This window comes from Leptinotarsa decemlineata, unplaced genomic scaffold (assembly GCF_025532065.1).
Source record: "Leptinotarsa decemlineata unplaced genomic scaffold, Ldec_3_MD MMD2_P_RNA_scaffold_9, whole genome shotgun sequence".
In the NCBI taxonomy this organism is placed as follows: Eukaryota; Metazoa; Arthropoda; class Insecta; order Coleoptera; family Chrysomelidae; genus Leptinotarsa; species Leptinotarsa decemlineata.
This window is the reverse complement of record NW_027412536.1, coordinates 7,864,245-7,886,811: the sequence shown is the minus strand read 5'-3', so window position 1 is coordinate 7,886,811 and position 22,567 is coordinate 7,864,245. Positions and strand designations below refer to the sequence as shown.

General features: G+C 35.0%; 1 protein-coding gene across 6 annotated transcripts in view; it reads left to right on the top strand.

Moving 5' to 3' along the window:
- The window catches only part of LOC111512638 (betaine-homocysteine S-methyltransferase), a 63,238-nt gene that overhangs the window by 24,696 nt on the left and 15,975 nt on the right, over positions 1-22,567 (top strand). For all 6 annotated transcript variants that reach the window (XM_074170550.1, XM_074170549.1, XM_074170548.1 and 3 more), the window contains exons 2-3: positions 11,889-12,135; positions 21,997-22,158. In XM_074170550.1, coding sequence (XP_074026651.1) covers positions 11,907-12,135; positions 21,997-22,158 — 391 coding nt within the window. In that variant the 5' untranslated portion in view covers positions 11,889-11,906. The remainder of the gene's footprint in view (positions 1-11,888; positions 12,136-21,996; positions 22,159-22,567) is intronic.

The following is a 22,567-nucleotide window of genomic DNA, read 5'->3' as shown; positions in this document are numbered from 1 at the left end:
CTTTTCGTATATTATCATACCGTGTTATTCTTGCTTTGATGGACTACAAAAAGTCACCACAAATGGGAAGAACGGAGAATTCTAAAAATATCCTGAACAACACAATTCATATACTTCTGTAGACAAGTCCATCAACTCAACATGATAATTCCCAAACAAATTCGGAAATCCATACTTTATGTTGGAAGAAAGTATCTCATATCTATCACGACCAGCTTGTTATCATAGAAACTACTCCTTTCCTACTCTCACGTAGCTACAAGCCAAATCCGATATAATTCTTCGTCTCAAAATTAAAGCACTCTAAGAGCGGTGCCTGTGCGAAAGAAGTGATTCACATTGGATTTGGAAATTAAATCCATTTGGAAAAATGTTCTCAGGAAGTTCATTTCACATAAACGCAGTTCTACAAATGAAAGAGTTCTTGAACATTGAAGGTAGAGGTGTACTGAGTTGAACCTCAAAACGATGAGCAGCCATCGTCCGTCGCGTATTTCTGATATGTACTTGCACACTTCTCGTGAAAGTATCTGTAGAAGAGAGACAAATCTCCAACCTTCCTTCGATATTCCAGACTATCAAGGTTGCAAGTAAGACTCGCGTCTTCAATCAGGCGAATAGCTCTTTTTTGGATGGAATCCAGCAGTTTCAGGGTATGCTTAGGGGTGAAGCTTCATACATGAGAACAATAATACAGGAAATGTCCGATCTGAGCTTTATGAAGCATCAAAAGTTACTGAGGTGTGTACAGTTTTCTGGTTCGGAACAGTGTTCCAAGCTTTTGAGAAGCGAATTTTGCAATTCAAGCGACCGGATTGTGCCAATACATATTGGTGTCAATTTTAACCCCCAACATAAGCAGAAAGTGGAACTGTCTGACCTGACATCATTATATCCGGTTAGGAGACAGTTATCTTTTTGGTAAAAACCGATGCCTGGGTTTTGGTGGCATTAAATTGAACATGTTCACTGCCACGCCAATTCGAAATCACTTCTAGATCCTCATCAAGATATGCAGCATCTTGCTGCCGGTGAAGATGTGCATCCACCGCCGATGTCTTGGAATCCAAATGGAATGACTAAACAAGTGTGCTGTCGTCAGCAGAGCAATATATTAGATTCTTGGTTTTTTCCAATAAGTCGTTGATATACAATAAAAAGAGGGTTGGAGATAATATAGATCCCTGGGAAACACCAGCGTTGATAGTGAAAGTATTCGGAGATATTCCTCGACGGCCACTTGCAGGAAACGTTCTTTCAGAAAGCTGAAGAGCCATACACAAAAATGATCCGACAAGCCATAACTTCGAAGTTTGGCTAGCAAACCCTCATGCCATACACGGTCAAAGGCCTTAGAAATATCAAGCGCTACAGCTCAGGACTCTCCATATTTCTCGATTGTGTTATTCCAAATAGAAATTCGCCTGTTGATCTTTGTTTCCGAAAGCCATATTGATAATCGCTGAAGATATTAAAGTCTTCCAAATATTTGAGGATATTGTGGTTTATGGCCTTCTCCATGGTTTATCATATCACTGATAGCAAAGCGACTGGTCTATAGTTGTTTCGAAGATTTTTCTTGCCCTTTTTGAAAATAGTGTGAACGCGAGCAATATTTCAATCAGCAGGAAAAACCCCTTTCTTGTAAGACAGGAGAATAGGCTGAACCCGAATAATCTTCCAACTAGCAGGAAAATTTCCCTCCATCATAGTCAATGAATTGAAGATCTGAATAAAATACTAGCGAAAAATGTCAATTCTTACTCTATCTATCTACAAAGTTGGCTCAATCTCATTTCTCGCATCGAAGGTTTTTGACAGAATAAAAGCGAATCTATTTGAACACCAGGGTTTCTTTGCATCTTCATTCATCTAGTTGGAGTCCAAACTGTCAACTTTGTTCAAATTGTATTGAATTAGTTTTTTATCTTCAACAGATCAAAAATGTGCTGATAGTGAGTTAAAGACTAGTAACAGGTCGTAGTATTTATAATTCGACTAGAAAAAAGTGCATATGTTTGTATTGTTCAAGATAGAGGAGTAGAAAGCCAGAACACATTGTTCCTCTAGATATTCCAGTTTTGAAAAATAAATGGATAATTATTGACTTTCATAATACTACATAATTTCTCAGAATTTTTCCCAAACATTATAGAGGTGTATTGTTAGATCAAACTCCTTTCATAATTATGTCCTACTTGGAATAACGAACCTCCCACAATTTATCGAAGAGATTTGCCTTGCCACCTAGTCGACTCGACCGTATAACTAGTCAGCAACGTAATCAAGTACTAATTCAATTAGATTCCGCCCCGTACGGTTCGGTCCAATAATTAAACGCAGACTGAGTTACAAGGTAAAACGCTTATTACCTTTTCCAGACGAATACTGTTATAAGACGAGCTGCAGCGTCTAGACTTCCTCCTGAGTTATGATTCCTTAAGATGACGGTCTTAAAAATATATTACAGTGCCGCATGCATTCATTGGTCTTTTATTAAAAGTGGTAACGATATGAAATTTTGATCTGGCAATATTTTGGAAACGGCACGTTTATGATACCAGGGACTGACTCAGCAGCAGTAACGCATCTCTACTGGACTTTCACTTTCCTTCCAAGCAATTCATACGTTTTTCATAATAATGAATTAAAGCTACTCACACTTTCGAAAATAGTTTCTTTGCAGAGTAGTTACTGTTTCACGATGTTTTTTGTGTTTTAAACTTTTCACCCGTAGTACATGAACTCATAAATATTCTCGTATAGTCCTTGAGAAAAACAATTTCCAGAAAAGTATTGAAAAGTTTATATTGTTTTCCCTCAAAGAATCAACAAGGAGAGTGTGAAATGGGATAGTTCCCCATCGGGCGCGGTGTCTTTGAATAAATCGAGATTTGTACACCAAAAATATAAATTTTTCATTCGAAAAAATTTCAAAATAACTCTTCTACTTTTTGATCAATAGGTATACATCTCTTTCAACTTGTCTGGCACTCCTGTTGGTTTTATAAAAATTCTGGTGAGAAGTTATATAAATGCTTTTTCAAATATGTACTGAAATTAGCCGATACTTGAATTAAATCTATGATGAATTATTTGACTTACACTTCATTGTGAGATTTTCACGAAACTTCATACTGAAAGTAATTATTTATCCTTGTAAGTAAATGAACTGCTTGCTGTGACACGCCTTAAAACCCCTGAATATTTCAGTATCAGTCTAAGAATAAAGGATTTCACTGCCAGTGTCACGTGGTCGTATGAAAAATTTTGGCGAATAATGGATAAGTGATAAGTTAAATACACAAATGATAAAAATGAAAAAAAAATCAAGTGAAATGATGGAAAAATGCAAAAAAAAGTAAAACTTTCGATTTTCAAACCAAATTACTTCATGACGGTGCAAGTGGTAGTATACATAACGAAGTCAAGTCAAAATATGCTTTATTGTCTAAAGATTCATATCTTATTAACAAAGCTTGGTTAAAATAATTAAAAAAACAAACTTACACATATTAGCTATCGCTACTTAGTCATATAAAACTATAAACTATAAAATAATAGACATTTTCAAGTAGATACTGAATATATGTATATGTAACAAAATAGGACAGAAAAAGGAAACAGAAACAGTTTGTATTTACTTAGCAGAATACAACACTCAAGGGAAATAGCCAGTAATAATGTAGTTTGATAATTTTCAATATTGATTACATGAAATGCATTGAGAGTCATACACAAGTCAATCAATCAATCATGCTTTATTGTCCAAGAAATGCTTATTGTAAAACTATATGAAGTCAACAATTTTGAAGTTTTTAAAAAATATTAAAATTATGATATACAATGAACAATCATTATAGGGTTAAATAATGTACGTATACGAATACACATAGAACAATATATAAACCATTACAGATAATAAATACATAAATCATTACAGATATGTAAGCATATGTAACCACTATTAAGAGTTAAAATACATGGTCGTGATATTCCTTTAAATCATAGTAGGTTTTTTGCAGAAGTACTCCTTTAACTAATTTTCTGATTTTTTTGAAATTGGCCAATGCCCTTTAGCACATTGGAAGGTGGTTTTATATTTTGATGCTCTCATATAAAAAAAATATATAAAATTGCTGATTTTGGGATTAGCAAGGGTAAATTCCAACTTCATCTCGTTTAATAACGTCTGTCATTATTTGCTGCTGAGCATTCTCGTTACCTTTATCTGCTAACAGTATACCTAGGGAAATTAAAATAATTACTCAGATAGACCACAATAATGGTTTCAGCGCAGACACAATCCAGAAGTTAGTTAGAAAACAAAGCCGCAAATTAATACCCCCAGATCAAACAATAAAAAATCAAGAAATGGGTAAATGAACAGAGATAATTGCGGGTTTCTTCAGAAAAAGCAAGCAAGGGTTAGAAACTCAATCATTTGGAATCCTTTTGAATTCATAAGCATGAACATTGCAAATGTAATCTGCTAAATGATCAAATCGGTCTAGTTTATTCACCAGTTTTCAAATTAGCGTATCCACATCTCTACTAAAAAAAAAATCCGTTAACCAGCTCTCGCCCTTCTTTGAACGACAATTCTCAAAAGTCAAAACTTGTGCCAGCTAAGAACTAACGAGGTCCCACCTTTTAATGTGTGATTCCTATCATTGTCATAGGTAAACAAATTACAGATAGGTACTCAATTGAGTTAAGGACCTCTATTATTTCCTACAATAGATATATAAGGGCTTCCAGTTCATTGTAATTGTTTGAAAATGTCCTTATAGTACGAAACTGCAGTAACATTAGTTACAAATGAAAGTAGTGAAAAAACATAGAAAATTTCGTTTCTCATTTTTCATTAGAATATCTCTCATTTGTGAGTGGCCAGAAAAGTAACAAACTTTTTCCCCGAACAGTAATTTTCCAAAGGGAATTATACCAAGCTACGATGCATAAAATTAAAACGGTTGCCACTTCCGTTCATTACAGCATAATCGACACTGAAGGCTATGTTATTATATGATATCAGCATAAAGAAAACTCAGTTAATAAGCTTTCCCCAGATTATTAAGATTTTGTCATTCTCACTAAATGTTGAAAATATTATAGAGAAAAACTTTGTATGTCACTTTTCTGGGCGTTAATCGAATATTGAGATTGGAGAAATGTCGGGATAATTTATAATGAAGTGTACATAATTTACAGTTCATAATTGAAAATTCAGTTCATAACTGAAATTTTATTCGAAAATGCTGGACAATGACAACAAATGGTTGGTGAATGTTACTAGTTTGGACTTCCATGTTCTTGAATTCGAAATATATTGAAGAACAAATGAAATGAAAATCAATTAACAGCCAAAATTATTGAAAATACTGAAAATAAAAATTATCGAACCAAAATATTCGGTTGAGTTAGCTGAATCGAAAGTAATGTCAAAAAGTTGAAGCAAAAATGAAGAGCGAAAATCATGGGAATATTAATTCGTAGAAAAGTATTGTAACCATATTTTCGATTATTAGTATCCACAATCGTCTTGGGGTCATGACTGGACTATTCCTGATAGTCAAGATTATTTATTGGTCGCTTTGGTGATTTTACCTATCCCTACTCTTCCATCTATCATCTCGTTTCTCGTTTTCTGGTTGAGAGCAACGTAATCTGCTTTTCCACTTAATTAGTGGTTTCCATATGTTGCGTATCTCCAGGCTAATTCCACTTAAACCAGTATTTTTCCTTCGGACCACTCGATGTTATGTTGACGAGTGCAAACATTGTTAGCTATTTCCAATTTGATGGTTTTTCATGGTTGCCGCTTTTCTTATACTCGACAACGGTCACTTGGTTTCACCGATATAGGATTTGTCGCACTCATGTGGTATTCGATAAATGCAATTCTTGATATCGTGATTCACAGTTGTTGGCTTGGTTTTTGTGAGGCCGAATTTGAAGCAGATTCTGATGTTGTACTTGGACCTAATTCGTATCACACTCTCCGACAGTTTCGTCTTGAAGAAGTAATACTAATGGTTGTACCAGCCCCTCTTCTTCACGGTACCCGGTACTGTTCTACAAGCTCTTCAAACTGACCATTCTTATTGTGTTACAGACCCTGGAAGTACAATCAATCAATTTTGACATCTGTGCTCCATGGTTCCACATTATGAAGGAGTCGCCAATGAATTTTAACTACACTCTAGACTTCTTGTAGGCGCCTTCAATAACCAGCATTCCATAATACTTCATATATAGGTTCAACCTAATAAAAGTGGATCGTCAACACCTAAATATATCGTGCATTCAGGCTCAATAACACGAAGGAAAGAAACTAGGCCAGATAAGGAAAGATCAGGAGAATTGTTGAGCTGGTGGAACAGAATTCGGCTAACAATTGATAACAAGATAACAAGAACTGAGTCTGAGTGCAGTATCAGAATTTTTCTCAGATCAGAGAACAGTATCAGTAACAGCTTCACAAAAACCAAGACACCAAAGGCAGACTGAGATACCAGGTAATTGCGGCAAATCCTATATCGGTGACGAGGCTAAGCAATGTGGATTTTTTTAAAAATTGTTCATATTTTTTATGTGTCTTTTATATAAATCATTTTTTTGTTGATGGAAGTGATCAATCCTGAACTAATCTATAGTTTCCGTGGCCTCAAACATCTTTTGATGTATTTTACTTTGGAATGTTATTCAATATAATCTGTTAAGGTATATCTACAAAATATATAGCTGAATGGTTAACATCTACCATATTATAAAATTCAGCCCAAAAATGACGTTCTAAATCCTGTTTTGAGTTTGAATAATTTATGTATTTGATTTGTTTTTGGTGATCAACTTTTTTCTCTTGTATACTTTTATGGGGTAGTGCTATTAAAATTCCAAAATGATCAGTGATACCGGTCTCTATTACTGCATGATCAATGAAGTCTTCAATATTTTCATTTTTACTACTCAAAAATATGTGATCTAAACACGTTTTTGAATGGCCATATACCCCTGTGGGCTTATTAATAACTGAAATGAAATAAAATTCTACCAGAACATCTAAGTATCCTAGAATAATGTTTCTTTCTTTTTTCCATATATTCAAGTCAATATATCCTGTAATGATGTGTAAATCCCCTTTCAACTTTCGGTTTATGTCGAGATGATGTTTGAGGTCCAAGATCGTTAACTCTTCAAAATTTTCATCATTACTCCTTATATTTTGGTGAAATAAGGTGAAGTTTTTATTAACTTCATTCTTATGAAGGAATAAGTTGAAATCCATTATATTTTTTATTTTGTGAGTTTCAATAGGTACATAATTAATATATCTTATATATACTGATCCATTTTTAAGATATTCCCAATTTTGAAGACGTTATTCAGATAAAATAGATACAATACGGTCAGTCGGTAGCCAAGCGGTTCAGCGTGGGTGCTTTGTTCACTCACTCGAATTGACTGCCGTGTTGGTCGGTGGTTCAAGCCCTAGCCTGAACGATCGATCCGTGTTAGGAATCACACGTTAAAAGGTAAGACCTCGTTAATCCTTAGCTCGCACAAGTTTCGACTTCTGAGGGTTGTCGTTCGTAGGGGTGCGACAGCTGGTTAACGGAAAAACAGATTTTAAACAGATTTTTTAAACAATACGGGTAGTTTAGAATGTAATAAGACTAAAGATATAAAATTCAACATATAATATTTGAGTCAAATTTGAAATATATGGGTAAATTGAAAATCGATATTTTTTAACACTTTTGTCTGGTCGCATATACTTTTCGGGTATATCACTCGATGTAGATATGTAACGCGTTTCGTAGCGACGATTTTTTTGCAGTTTCTCTTCAGTCTTCCTGATTTTTTTTTCTTGGTTAATTGTAATTAGCGGATTAGTATTAGAATTGTCGTTTTAATCATCTTCTACTCCCTCTCCAGGAATAGGTGTGGAAGGAGCACTATATGACTTTCTTGCAGGTGGTGAAGAAAATAGATCACGTTCCCCTTGAGAAGTGAGATCTTCAGCAGCATATTCTAGAACACCTACAATATATTCAGTGGGCAGTCTGGACGTTCCTACACTGTAGGTTATTGGACTGACACCTATCAGAAAACAACTATTCCCCTGGCTAATACCACGAACGGCTTTGGATTATATCCAACAGGTATCAGTGCGTGAATCTTCACAGAAGTTATTTTCTGCATCTGCTGTTGGCGATACAACTGCTGAAATCGGTGTTCAATTATAGGAACGGGCACAGTTGCAGACCGGTTTCGGGCTATTTCGCCTCTCGTCAGTGCAAGGTAGTAGCTACCTGGTAAACCAGGTACTAACCAACCGCATATCCAATTCGACTAATTCTTCGTACAAGGAAAGAAACATTCACATATATTTAGTGGGCATACTTGAAGACTGGCTGTGAATCAAATTAAGCAAAAGAACAATTTGTTCATGCCAGGTGTCAGTGCAGAAATCTTCACGAAAGTATCTGGAATGATACTCTGAAAGGAATTGTGAAATATCATCAACTTGAGGTTGATGATGGCCACTTCCTCGAAAGGCCAAATAGCCCGAAACCGGTCTGCAAGTTTGCCCGTTTCTATAACTGAAAATCGATTTCAGCAGTTTTATCGCCAATAGCATATGCGGGATATACTTCTGTGAAGATTTCTGCACTGACACCTGTTGGATATAATCCAACGCGCTTCGTGGTATTAGCCAGGGGACTAGTTGTTTTCTGATAGGTGTCAGTCTATTAACCTACAGTGTGGGTAAGTCGAGATTGTTCTTTTGGATAATTTCATCTAGAATAAGTTTGTTTTCTTGCTATTTTGCAGTTTGGTATATGATCTTCACTTATGAATATTCCGATATTTTCAAGTTTCGAGCAGTTGCTTATAATTTCTTTTCTGTTCAGTTGTGAATGGAACGTCACCCAAATTAACCCTGATTTACTTCGTGATTTCCACAGCCTAATAGCGTCAGTTATATCAAAAGTTTGGATTTTGATTTTAAGAATATCTTTGATTGTTTTTCCAATAACATTTACAAGGTCTTCGTTTCCACCGGAGTTCTTTTCTATATCGTAAAAAAACAAATTGTAGCATCGCAATTTCCTTTCAATACTTTTCTGCTCGATTCTCAATTGATTATTTTCATTCTCTAGAACTTCAATTCTTTCATTGAGTATTCCACATCTTTCATCTATTATTTTTATGAATGATTTCAGTTCACGGTTCCCGCTGTCTATGTTTTTCGAGAGATTATTATTAACTCTTTCTAAGAGGCTGTACAAATCTTTATTTGTTATGATTTTTTCATTCTCTCATAATATTTTATCAGCGCCACTGGAATATTCATTTCGGTTTTATTTTAAGTGGTCCTTTTTACAGTTGAAGAATTCCAAGGTTTTTATTGTTTCAATTTTATTAATCACTCGTGACTGTACACCTAATTTGAGTTTGTCAAGTTAGGTTGGGTTAGGTCCGAAGTGAGTGGGTCTATTCGACCCTCCTCCGCAACCTGCAAAGGTTTATTGTGGCTCATACATATTCACACTCGACCAAATAAACCCAGCTTTTTAACGAAGCCGATTAGTTTGTATGGTGAGTGGTCTTTCAGGTTTTAGGTTTGGCTCTGCCAAACTCTAAAACCTGATTCAGTCCCCAGTGGGGCAGGCACAAAGTATATGATCTGTTTCATCGTTAATGAGGTGGTCGGATAGTCAAGGTGCAAGATTTCCACCTTGATACCCGCGACAACCTTCCCATATGAGGTTTTATGCACGTCAGCTACACCTGACGATGCCTTAAATCAACTGTGCAGGGCTTTTTCGCCTCTGGTTTTGGTGAATCATCACTTGAGCGCAAACGTTTGCTAATCTGCTCATGGGGGGCTTTGTTCCTCCACCTGAGAGAGATTCTGCGTACACCGCTCAAGAATTTGGTGCTAGGCGGTTTTATAAGGTACCCCGCTCTTGAGGAGGCGACTCACTCGTTTTCTGGCTGCACTACCAACCTTTTTTTTAGGTACAGTTTTTGGATCAGGAGTTGAGAAGTTGAAAAGCTCTCGCTTCTGAACTAAATTTACAGGGAGGTCAGTTGGAGTCGTAAACTCGACATCCATCTCCTCTGTAGACTCAGCGTCAGAAAGAACTTTCAAGTTTACTCTGTTCATAAAAGTCCCACGAGTAGCTAGGGGAAGAAGGTAAATCACGGCAGAGTCCCGCATTACCGTGACAAGGCGATGCTACGACGAGAGGGCGTCCGGTATCTCGAAGGTTCCGTAGAGACAGCGTAGCACAGGCTCAGTGTCATTCATCCTCTCGGCACGGATACACACACCTTAGGAGTAAGCCATCGTTGTGATGCCATTCAGTTAGAGAATAACAGAACCACAAGTGATTCTGTCTTTCCCGTATCCAGCGGGGCTACGTGGAAGCAGGCATCCGATGGCCGGTTTCCTCAACCCACACATCCCAAGCCAATGCACTTGCCAAAAACAGCATGCACAGTGGTGCAGGCAGTGGAAAATGAGCAAGGATAGCCAACCCGTCAAAGTACTACGGTTTTCAAAGCTCATATACTCATTTGAGATTTGTAGAGATCTGATTTTTAGATGCACTCATGTAAAATTCCACTTTTATCAACCACTTTTTACCATAAGATTCAGACATTATTCCGGATACACATTTTCATAACACCAGTTGTATGAAGTATTATCAAATAATAATCAAAATATATACAGGGTGGGCCATAAAAAACTTGACATGGAGATTTTGGGTACTAATCTTGCAAATCCAAAAAATGCTGTTTCTATTTCTCATTTTTACGTTAAAAGTGATATCTACATTATTACTAGTAGTGAGCGCCGTAAAGTGTTGCTGAAGAAACAATGGTTTACACAACTGCAGAGAGGATTGAGTTGATACTGTACTATGGAAAAAGACGTTGTTCTGCGAGAGCCGATGAAGCCGATGAAGATGATTTCGAACGACGCTTGCAATTTTGCGAGTTAGTTAGTGAACGAGCAGTGAAAAATCCACATTTTGTTTTCAGCATTTGCTTCAGTGGTGAATGTTCTTTTTTTATGAATGGCACAGTTAATCACCGCAATTGTCGCTATTGGGTTGATCTAGTTCCCTGATATGGTAATGGTTAATCTTTACAAAAACCAGTTATACCTATTCAAAAAATATAGTGATTTGAAATCTGAAAATTCAGGACAAGAGAGGATTGATAACAATCTTTTAAATATTTTTTTCTCACTACCACTTTCAGTTACACCAAGTGTTGGCAACATATTTTTCATTTCAAATTGAACACCTTGTATGACTGATGATTTTCAAACTTTTTTTCAAATTATATACTTTTGATGCACTGTTTGGAACCTTCGGTGTAGTTACCAAACCAGACCGTTATTTCAACACCTCGACTCCTGTTTCGAACACCAAGTGATCATCTTCAAGAGAAAGATCAAACTGAACATACTCACAAAGTAATCCTCATTTATACCATAGATACCTCTTTCAAGTACCTGTCTTAGTCTTTAACTAATTTTACAATATGTCCTCATATAATAGTCAGGTAAATCTAATAATTAAAATATTATTTCAACAAGGTTTATAAAATTAATTTCACCATTACTACTAATCTTCAATCAATATTACAAGGTATTGGTCCACCATCGTTATTTATAATATTATTATGTTTATTCATTTCAAAACTCTCATAGGCATCTAGATGCCTGTTGTTATTAACTTTGTTCTAGGTTAATAAATACCATTTCTCTCTGAACCTGAAAAAATGGCAATTCGTTAGATCATACAACACATTATTTTTTTGCAGCAAACAAAAACGGTCTGAAACATTTTTATTTTTTTCAGAACAATTGAAGTAAAACAATGGCACCCCCGGGTATTGGTAGTTCAGTGGAAAATCGTTCCGAGGCAGCAGTCAAAGAAAAGAACACTCCTGGACGTAACAAGGATATCGTCATACTGGATGGCGGTTTTGCTACACAATTAAGTTGCCACGTACAACAACCGATAGACGGTGATGTTTTGTGGAGCGCCAGATTTCTAGCCACCGATCAAGAAGCCATCATCGATAGTCATCTAGATTTCCTTAGAGGTCAGTGTCTAGGTTAAAATAGTGACCGGTGTGGCTCCAGAATTTTTGAATAGTTTGACATTATCGTCAATAATTTTCGTTAATAGAGAGTTTTCCAAAGACAGCTGTGGTGTGGACTGACCATAATTTTCCAACAATGAAAATGTCTAATAACTTTTATTCAACTGTAGAATACTTCATGATTAATTTATATTTTCTAATAAACATATTAAATCCGTTTTGAAAGTGTACATCAACATTTTTTGTACGAATCGACTTCATAAGATCTACTTTCCACGACCGTTTTCGGAAAATATTTTTTGTAATGGTTAATTTCCGACTAGGATATTTTCATATAAGTTGGAGCTATCAGAGAAATTGTTTGAGTGAATTGAAAATTACGAAAGAGTTTCAAACACTGGTGGAATTACTATATTTCAAAATAATCTGCAGAGGAATCTCCTTCAATCCTAAATTAAAAATGTATTTATCTCCGTGGAATGAATATTTTTTCATGAGTTGTATCAAAAGGGACTCTACCTTTTGTGATTGGACTGCATATATTTTCTTTTTTATTCCTGAATGTTCAATACTTTCACAATTTCAAATGTTTCGCCAAACATATTTCTGGAGTAAGCTATCAGCCTTAATGTGAAATCATAAGGATTAGGATAAAAATTAATGTAATTGAAATTACAAAGTTGAAATCTAATTGACGGGGCCCGTATATCCGAAAGTTAACCAAAGTAAGTTGACAGGAAAATTTAAATTGTGTAGAAAATTCGACAAGCTCATTTTAATCGGAAAATAATTGGCAAAGTTTAATACCGCAACTTAATCACTCAGAACTTAATTCAAGAGTCGATCCTGAATTTTCCAGGAGACTAATGGTAGGGGTTGAACCTTCGATATTTCAATTGTGATTCTTTAATTGAGATGTTGAGTGAATCTGTATTTCTAGTTAACGACTAGGAAATTGGAAGCATCTGGATAATTGGTATAGAAAAGTTTTCTTTGCCTAACTCGATACCATGTATTCTCGAAACGTCTCAGTAGTCAGTTTTTTTGAAAACTAATGTGCGTTTTCTATGACTTTTTTTTCAATTTGCAGATTTTCTTAGTTGAGAACATTCTGTATATTTTATAATCGTCAATAGGCCATAAAAAATTACCTCAAAAAATACCGGTAACAAAATGTTATCAGAAATTTAAAAGATCAGTTTTGAATGAACCGTAAAATGTATCACAGGTTCGTGGAGTGAATACATTATTTTTCAAATTTAGAGTGGATCAAATTTGAAAAAATCGCATCTTATCAAATAAAAATATTTTTTCAATTCACTGTGGCAGTGTATGGTTCAAGTGGTTTCTATAATATCTGAGTCACTAAATATTGCCTCAGAGTCAGCGAAATTGACAATAATAATAATATAAGTTTTTTCAAGACATTTTATACATATACATAAGAAATAATGAACAAACTTCTGAATAAACTGATGATAACCTTGAAAAGTGAAACGTCATAAAAGTCATAAAAAAGTACATCTTCATAAATACAATCCCACATATATTCATATACAAAATATATGAACATATGAGAAGAAAAATTAAAAAACAAATGAATACATTGGTATCTGCGTTCCATTTCTTTTACGTCTTGATGGAACCGTTCTCCTTGTTCCTCACTTACAGCCCCTAGATTTTCGGAAAAGTAGTCCAGATGTGAGTGAAGGAAATGGACTTTGGCACTCATATTGCAGCCCAACATTTTGTAGTTTTGTATCAATTCAGCAACCAAAGTTTTGTAGTTTGGGTTTTTTGTTTCCAAGAAAGCCTGTTATAACAAATTCAGATGAATTCCAGGCATTTTTTTTCCATTTCCATTTTAGTAACAAAGCTCTCATCTTTCAAAAGTTTTCTTATGTCAGGCCCAACGAAGACTCATTCTTTCAGTTTAGCATCGGATAGACCAGGAAACTTGAAACAATCTCCTTCTTTGTCTAATGCTTTCACAAACTGTTCCATTAGCCCCAATTTGATATGGAGTGGTGGAAATGAGATTTTTTTAGGATCCACTAAACTTTGTTTTTCAACATTTTCAACTCCAGGAATAAGACCCTTCCTTATTGGCCACACCTGCTTGACATAGTGTTGTTTCCTGTCACGGCTATCCCATTCACATAGAAAACATGGAAACTTAGTGTAACCACTTTGTTGACCTAGTAACATTGATATAACTTTCAAGTCTCCACAAATGGTCCATTTGTGATCAGAGTAGCTGAGCTTATTGAGAACAAATTCAAGATTTTTCAAATGGACTGGGTCTTCAACAGGCACAGAAGCATATTGGTTTCCATTGTGGAGAAGTACAGCTTTCAAACTTTTTTTTGATGAGTCGATGAAAAGTCTTTCTTCATACGTTATATTGAACATTTCCATGACGCCGGGTACATTGTTGCAGAAAATCGTTCAAGTCTGATTGAGAGAAAAGTTCAGGGTCATTAGTACCTGGATCGTAGCTGTCATCACTGTCGCTACTGCTACTATGTGTTTTTGTGTCTAAATCGTCTAAAATGTTGTCCAAGGTATCCGAAGGTGAAGGAATAGGCAAGTTAGGTCCACGAGGAACAGGGCGAACAGCTGAACGCATGTTGTTGGGTTATGAAATTTCCTTTCTGTTTTTTAAATTAAAATCTTGCACTGAACAAGAACAAAAATAACAGTCATCACTGTGATTTTAAGGCTCTCTCCAAACCATGGGTAAGTACTCCAAAACGAAATGATTTTTTCTTACCTTGAAACTATTGTCTAAGTTCTTCAACACACACAGAACACACTATATAGGGAGCCCAAGATTTATCTTTGTACCCTAATTTATTACCAAAGTATGCAAAATACACCTACTAAACAAAATCAGAAATATTCCTTTGTTGCTTCTTCATCGAACCCATATCGAACCTAAAAACCCATTTATAAGTAAATTTCAGGTGAAATTCGTGACTTATCTATAGGTAAATATCACTAGAGTTTTTTCCCAACACCTCAACACGTATCGAGGTTTTAAAAATAACGATTTGGTTTCGGGAAAAAACTCCAGTAATATTCATCACTACAGCAACGTTTCCAAACCATAATTATCTATGGGTGATAATTTTTTTTTACTATTTTTTCAGTAATCTGCACACAAAATACTGTTAAAATTACTAGTTGAATATCCTACATTTTTTTCATTGCAGACCTGTGTAATCAATCTTAATAATCATTTACAGACAAATTTCAATAATAATAATAATATGTCACAAAAATTATATCTTTCCATGTTTTTCGTCATTCAGTATCTGTCATCATTCATATTGATATGTACTACATTTTTCATATTTCATTTATTTAGTTGTGACATTTCACCACTTGCCCTACCTATTCTATAACCAAGGAACCCATTCGTTTTCCACTTGATTTTATCTTTCCATTTGATCTTCCATTCTCTCCAGCCCACTCTTCCCCCATCCAGATATCTATCTATTACAGGATCAGCCGTTTCAGGCTCACCCCATCCACATTAGCATGGTTCTTCGAGTCTTAGCCAAACTTCGAAAAGTAGTCACCAAAATTTCCAAGCCTCAGGACTAGATGAGCGGCCTTCCGCGCCAGGATCACAATATCATTTTCGATTGCCTTATAGAATATGTAGCACATCCGTCTAGTCATTCCTACATCCCGCTCACTCTGCCTGATCCTGTCTTTAGTTCTCTGTTTTTTTTCCTCTGTCACACCAATCTTTCTCTATTTCTGTCTCTCTATCTCTGTCTATCTTTATCTATGTGAAATTAAAATCTATGTTTGTTCTAGTAGTCAATCTACCTAGTATTTTAGTATTTTCTGTGTTAAGTAATTAACTTTTGAATCGACTGACAATAAACCAGGCGACTATATTTCAATGAATTTGATCAAATATCGTATTTATTTATTCTCTTCGACTTTGGTTAAATGAATATATTCTCAATATTATCATTTATCTGGCTTTATAGAGTAATTGAATTCAACTTTTTCACGAATTATAAAAGCAGACTGTTTGTTGTTTCCACACAACATGATACGCTTTTGCATTTTTACAACATGCTGCACTGCAAATCCGATATGGTTGACGCATTCTGATGGCTTTTTTATTTCATACTGGGCTTTTTATGATATCTAAAGAATTCATTATTTCATTTCGTTTGAACAGTTGACACTATTTCCAGTCTAGTTTGCTTTGTTATCAAATAGAATTCGTTGAAATGTTGACATTAAATTCTGCACAAGAAGGGTTTCATGGTCTTTCATATGAAATTATTGAGTATTTTTTCACTGTTTCCTTCTTCATCACCAATTCTGTATTGGTATTTTTCCAGTGCTTGTTATTTTTATGAGAGAATCATCAACTAATCGTCAAATTCAGAAGGGGTCACGCTTCCTCAGTATTTTCAAAATATTTGTTGGCGCATTTTTCCAAACAAGATTACTGATACAAAAAGTACATAATGTGATTGTACATTTCTGATCTTCAATTTACAGTAATATAATTTCGATTAGACAAAGAAGATAAACTTGAAAAAAGCATCATATTTCATGAAATAATCTTGTGACAAATATTCGCTCAGTTCGATGTTCACTAGTCTAGATAATATATTTTCAAATTACACAATCTAATAGCATGCACACTCAGTTTCATCCGAGGGATGAACGCAGCTGCAATGCTGCAGGACAGTTCGCTCGGAACTTTCTCGTTCATCTTTCCTAAAATCAAATTTTCACTTTTTGAAGCTTGCCAACCGTCATTCAGTTATTGCTAGTATCTACTTGCCTGTTTATACTTGCCAACTCAATGGTTACATGGGGAAAATTATTCTATAGCTTTCATACTTTCGATTGATACTCGTATAAAATTTGTTCACTGAACTTATCATCAGAATCATAAGACACTCTCAATCACCATAGTCTCATTTTGAACATTCTGAAGGATACATCAGGTTGAGCCATAGAAAATGAACCGCAGAACATAACTGACAGGAAATGAACTTCACATACATTTAAAACAACATGAAGTTTATTTGTAGAAGCCACAGTTTTGATTCATAAACCTTTGCAAAACCTTCAACTTTTCTTCAAATCTTCAAATAAAAATGAGGGTGTGATACCTTATTACAAATGAGCTATCGATTTCCTATTTATTGCTGCTTTGATTTTGAAAATAGGTCCGCTGGTTTGAAAGAATGGAGCTTTGAAATGGCAACAAACCCCCCATTTCTACTCAACAAAAATGGGTGGAAACACTCAGAGAGTTGAAGGTTCAGCAACGGTTTATAGTTACAAACGAATTTAACGTGTTTTTAGAATTTTGCTTGAATATCTTTTCTGGTTCATTATGATAAATTGCTGCGTTAATTCAATTTTATTTTCGCAAAGGAAAAATCGGTATTTTTCATTAACTTGTCGTATATTATGATTTTACCTATGAAAAAATTGCACAAATAGTTGATCTCAACTGAAAATCTCAACTATAACTTGCATTTTCTCTTTGGTTTGGAGTGTAAAATATATCGATGTTTTCGATTGAGTTTTTGAACATTCGATTCAATGCAATTTTGCCACTTTCCATATCATATCCATTTCTAAACAGCTGTTTGTATACATTTTGTCTCCAGAATGTACACTGTTAGTGTAATCCCTTTGTGAAATACTAAAATGATTTACAGTGTAATGAACACATTTCTGCACGTGCGATTTTTCCGTATAATCAATTGGAGATGATCATATTTATCTTTATTGATGGAAAGTTGAAGAAAAAGTATAAAAAAATATTATTCTGCACAGTAAGAATAACGAAGATGAAATGTTAGTGTCAGAAAAATTGGAAGTCTATAAATTATCATGTGGGTTAAGTCCAATGTTTTATATAAGTCAAACTGGAAGAACATTCAAAGCACGCATAAAGGAACACAGTTCCTTTTCCTTAGTATATATAGTATATATATATATATATATATATATATATATATATATATATATATATATATATATATATAGTGTGTCTCACCTCTCATGGAAACACCCCGTATCTTCCGTAATATTCGAGGTAAAACGGTAAAACATATTAGGGGGCAAAATAGGCTCAAATGTCCTTCAGATTCGTGATCAGGACTACCAACTTACTATGAATACACTTTTTTCCTGAAAAAATTTCAGGAAATTTTAGTTCTGAAAAATCCGAATTTGTCTCACTTCTTATGGAAACACCCCCGTATCTTCCGTAATATTCGAGGTGGAACGATGAAACTCTCAGGACTGATGGAAATGCTCAAAATACCCCTACCACCTGAATGGGTTGGCCAAAGTGATATACACTGTCCGTCCGCCACTCGCGATGGAACACCTCATTTTTACGGTAAAACATATTAGGGGGCAAAAAGGCTCAAAATTCCTTCAGATTCGTGATCAGGACCACCAACTTACTATATATATATATATATATATATATATATATATATATATATATATATATATATATATATATATATATATATATATATATATATATAGGTATATATATATATATATATATATATATATATATATATAGGTATATATATATATATATATATATATATATATATATATATTGAATGATGCAACTAATTTTCCTTTATTTTCAGTATTTCATTATTAAATTTTACAAAAAGGATATGAAGCTTTATATCTTCTATCTGTATCTGTATCTGTAGAGTAGGGAGGGTGAGTGTAAGCCCACGCACTTAGGCCACATGTGACCCATTCAAGGAGTTGTCCTCCTAGGTCGTCGTCCATCCTGTCCTTTCCAGGAAGGTGGACAGGTCGCTGGGAGACATCTCCTTTATATCGGCAGGTGTAGGCCAAGACTCGCCGAACACACACTCTCTTATTGACGATAACTCCGGGCACTCACACAGGACATGCCTGACAGTCTCATCTTCCTGTTCACACATCCTGCATAGAGGTGTGTCCACTAGCCCCATATTATGTAGGTGTTTCCTTAGCTGACAGTGGCCAGTCAGAAATCCTACTGTAAGGCGTAGATTTTTCCTGGTCATCGCCAGATATTTCTTCGGCGCCAGCTTCCCAGGGTCGCCCAAGGTGATCCTGGCAAGATTACATCCTTTGATTTCATCCCATCTCTTTAAAGATTGAGCATGGGTGTAACATTTGACTAGTTCCGCAATTGTCGAAGTCATCAGGCATATCTTCTATTAATTATCTGCGAGCGCTTTCGACAGTTGGTAGTACTGTCATCTTCTAGGCACTCCTCAAACTGAACTTGTCATCCTGTCGTCTGCCTCTTTATACGGTCAGAGCGTCTCAACTCAGGTATTTCAGGTACTTTAGGTAAATTTGCCTGTATTTGTACTGCATCAAGTACTCTTCTTTGTGTCAGATCTTCTTTAGGAATGTGTATGGTTTTGTTCAATATATTGAATGTGAGGTCTTGTTGTGTTTTGATTTGTACTTGTTCCTCAATAAGTGATTCATGACTGTTAAATTTATGGATGTTCAAGTTTTCCCAAATGTCCATGCGGTTTCCCTTGTTGACTTGTTTTATGAGTTTTATGTTCTCTGGTGGGGGGAAATTATGTTTGTCTTATATGGCGTATGTTGCGAGGTTTGAGTTATATACTATTGGATTTATGTATGCCTTTTTGTGCTCATTTCACCTTCGGATTAGTTTTTTTTAGTTTGGCCGATATAGAATTTGTTTCAGTCCGAGCATTGTATACTGTATATTCCGTTTTGGTCTTTGTCTTCTTCTTTTTCATAGTTGTTTATTTTTTGTGTTATCTTCGTGTTCGGCTTGTATGTGATGTTGATGTTCAGTGGTTTGAAGATGTTTGTTAGTTTTTTGGTTTGGTGTCCTACGTACGTAAATGCTGTCCATCGTTGTGTTGTTTTGTCTGTTAGGGTGGCTTGATCCTTGTTCTGTATTTTTTGTTTGATTCTGTTTTCTAGTTTAAGTATTGTCTTTTGGGTGTATCCGTTTTCGTTCGCTATTTGGTATATGACTTTCCGTTTTTTGTTTCGGGCTTCATTGCTGAGTGGTATCCTTAACATTCTATATATAAATGCGTTATAGGCAGCCATTTTGTGTGATGGTGGATGGTTTGAACTTGCGGGTATGGTGGAGCTTGTTTGTGTAGGTTTCCTGTATATTGCCATTTGAAATTGTGTTTTGTTGTGGTTATATCCTATGGTTATGTCCAGGTAGTTGATTTTTGAGTTGTGTTCTTCCTCAATGTTGAAACATAGTTTTTGATTTATTTCGTTAATTTCTTTTTTTATTTGTTCTATTCTTATTCCATTGTTTTGTGATATGTACAGTCCATCGTCAACGTATCTGAACCATTCTCCTTTTTCATCATGTGTTTTTATTATTGTTAAGATTTTTTCATCTATGGTTTGCAGGTATATTTCGGTATATATATATATATATATATATATATATATATATATATATATATATATATATATATATATATATATATATATATATATATATATATGGAAAATGGAAAACTCATTTAACGATCCTTATTGTCGAAGAAAATGGTTCGTCAGATATACAGTGCATTTCTTCAATGTCCCCCCCCCTTTTAATTTTTGAACGAGTCAACTCGAAAAATTGAAATTTGGTATAATGAAATTAATGCATGAATACTTCATTTTGAAGTGAAATTGACAGAAAAAGCTTTCAAGATGGCGACTGGGCGCCATCTGGGAAGAAAAAAATTAAATAGAAAAGGGGGTCTTGTGACACATCATTTTGAAGCTCCTGACGAATACTTCACAACCCTAGAATAGGAACTCAATATTTTCACATACTACAAATAAGGGACAAGCAAGAATTAGAATTTTGAATTTTTCAAAATTTTTCTCCGTAACTAAAAAAGCTAGAGTTGATTTCTCGGTATCATTCGACAATGAGTATCTGTGTATCCGAAAAAGGCAACTTCGCCACAATTCAAACGACTCACTATTTCTTACATACATGATATCTATACATAGCCTTGTGTATAAGAAGCAGTGTGTAAAATTTGATTCAGTTTTGAACGAGCCTGAATAAACTATTATAAATATCGCGGTTTGGTAAACATATCGTAATAAAGTGTTACCATAATACGGATTTTCATCAAGTATCGAACAATTTTGCCACATACCTAGAAATATCAATCGAATTCCTTATGAGTTGACAGTGAATTGAAATTGTTGATATTTACAAACAACAAAAATTAACAAATCTGTCTTTTATATTCTGCCTTCTGCATTAAATCGTTCAATAAAGTAAATATTTTCCATCCTTCATTTAATGTTGAATAAATTTCAACTCAGTATATTGTTTTGAATTTTTTTCGTAAGATTTCGAGTTTTATTTTCAGTTCTATGAAAATGAATCAATATAGGTGGCTTCTCATAAAAGAAATACATATTTTTGGCCTAATAAAAATGTTGTTTTCCAGAAGATCACTATGAATACTCATATTCACAATTAGTACTATTTTTGAGACTGGTACAAGTTAAGGGTTAGTTTTCAAAAAATAAGCGTTTATTTCATTCAAAAACACGTTTCACAAATGAAAGGTATTGAATCAGATAATATAAAAATGAAAATTATCATTAGAATAAAAAACGACAGTTCAAGAGTTTGCTTTTCGTCGGCGGTGTCGGGTGACCATCATCATGACCATTATGAATGTCATCGATTCTCCGTGGATTAAATTGTAACTCAACAGGCCGCAATTAGAGAAATCAAAAATAATTGCAGTTGCTATTCATTGAATTGAAACATTCAATCTAAGTAATATATTTTTTATTTTTTAGCTGGTGCAGAGGTCATAATAACGAATACTTATCAAGCTGACGTACAGTTATTCATGAAACACTTAAACATGACTGAGGGTGATGCTTACAATCTCATAAAACAAGCTGTTCAATTAGCACAAACAGCAGTTGAGAGGTTTTTGGAAGAATATCCAACAGCACGTAAGTACTGAATTCTGTATATTATACTATTTTACTGATATCTGACTAATCTGTATCTGTATCTGTAGAGTAGGGAGGGTGAATGTAAGCCCACGCACTTAGGCCACATGTGACCCATTGTACATCCTCCTGAGGAGTTGTCCTCCTAGGTCATCGTCCATCCTGTCCTTTCCAGGAAGGTGGACAGGTCGCTGGGAGACATCTCCTTTATATCGGCAGGTGTAGGCCAAGACTCACCGAACACATACTCTCTTATTGACAATAACTTCGGGCAATCGCACAGGACATGCCTGACAGTCTCATCTTCCTGTTCACACATCCTGCATAGAGGTGTGTCCACTAGCCCCATATTATGGAGGTGTTTCCTTAGTTGACAGTGGTCAGTCAGAAATCCTACTGTAAGGCGTAG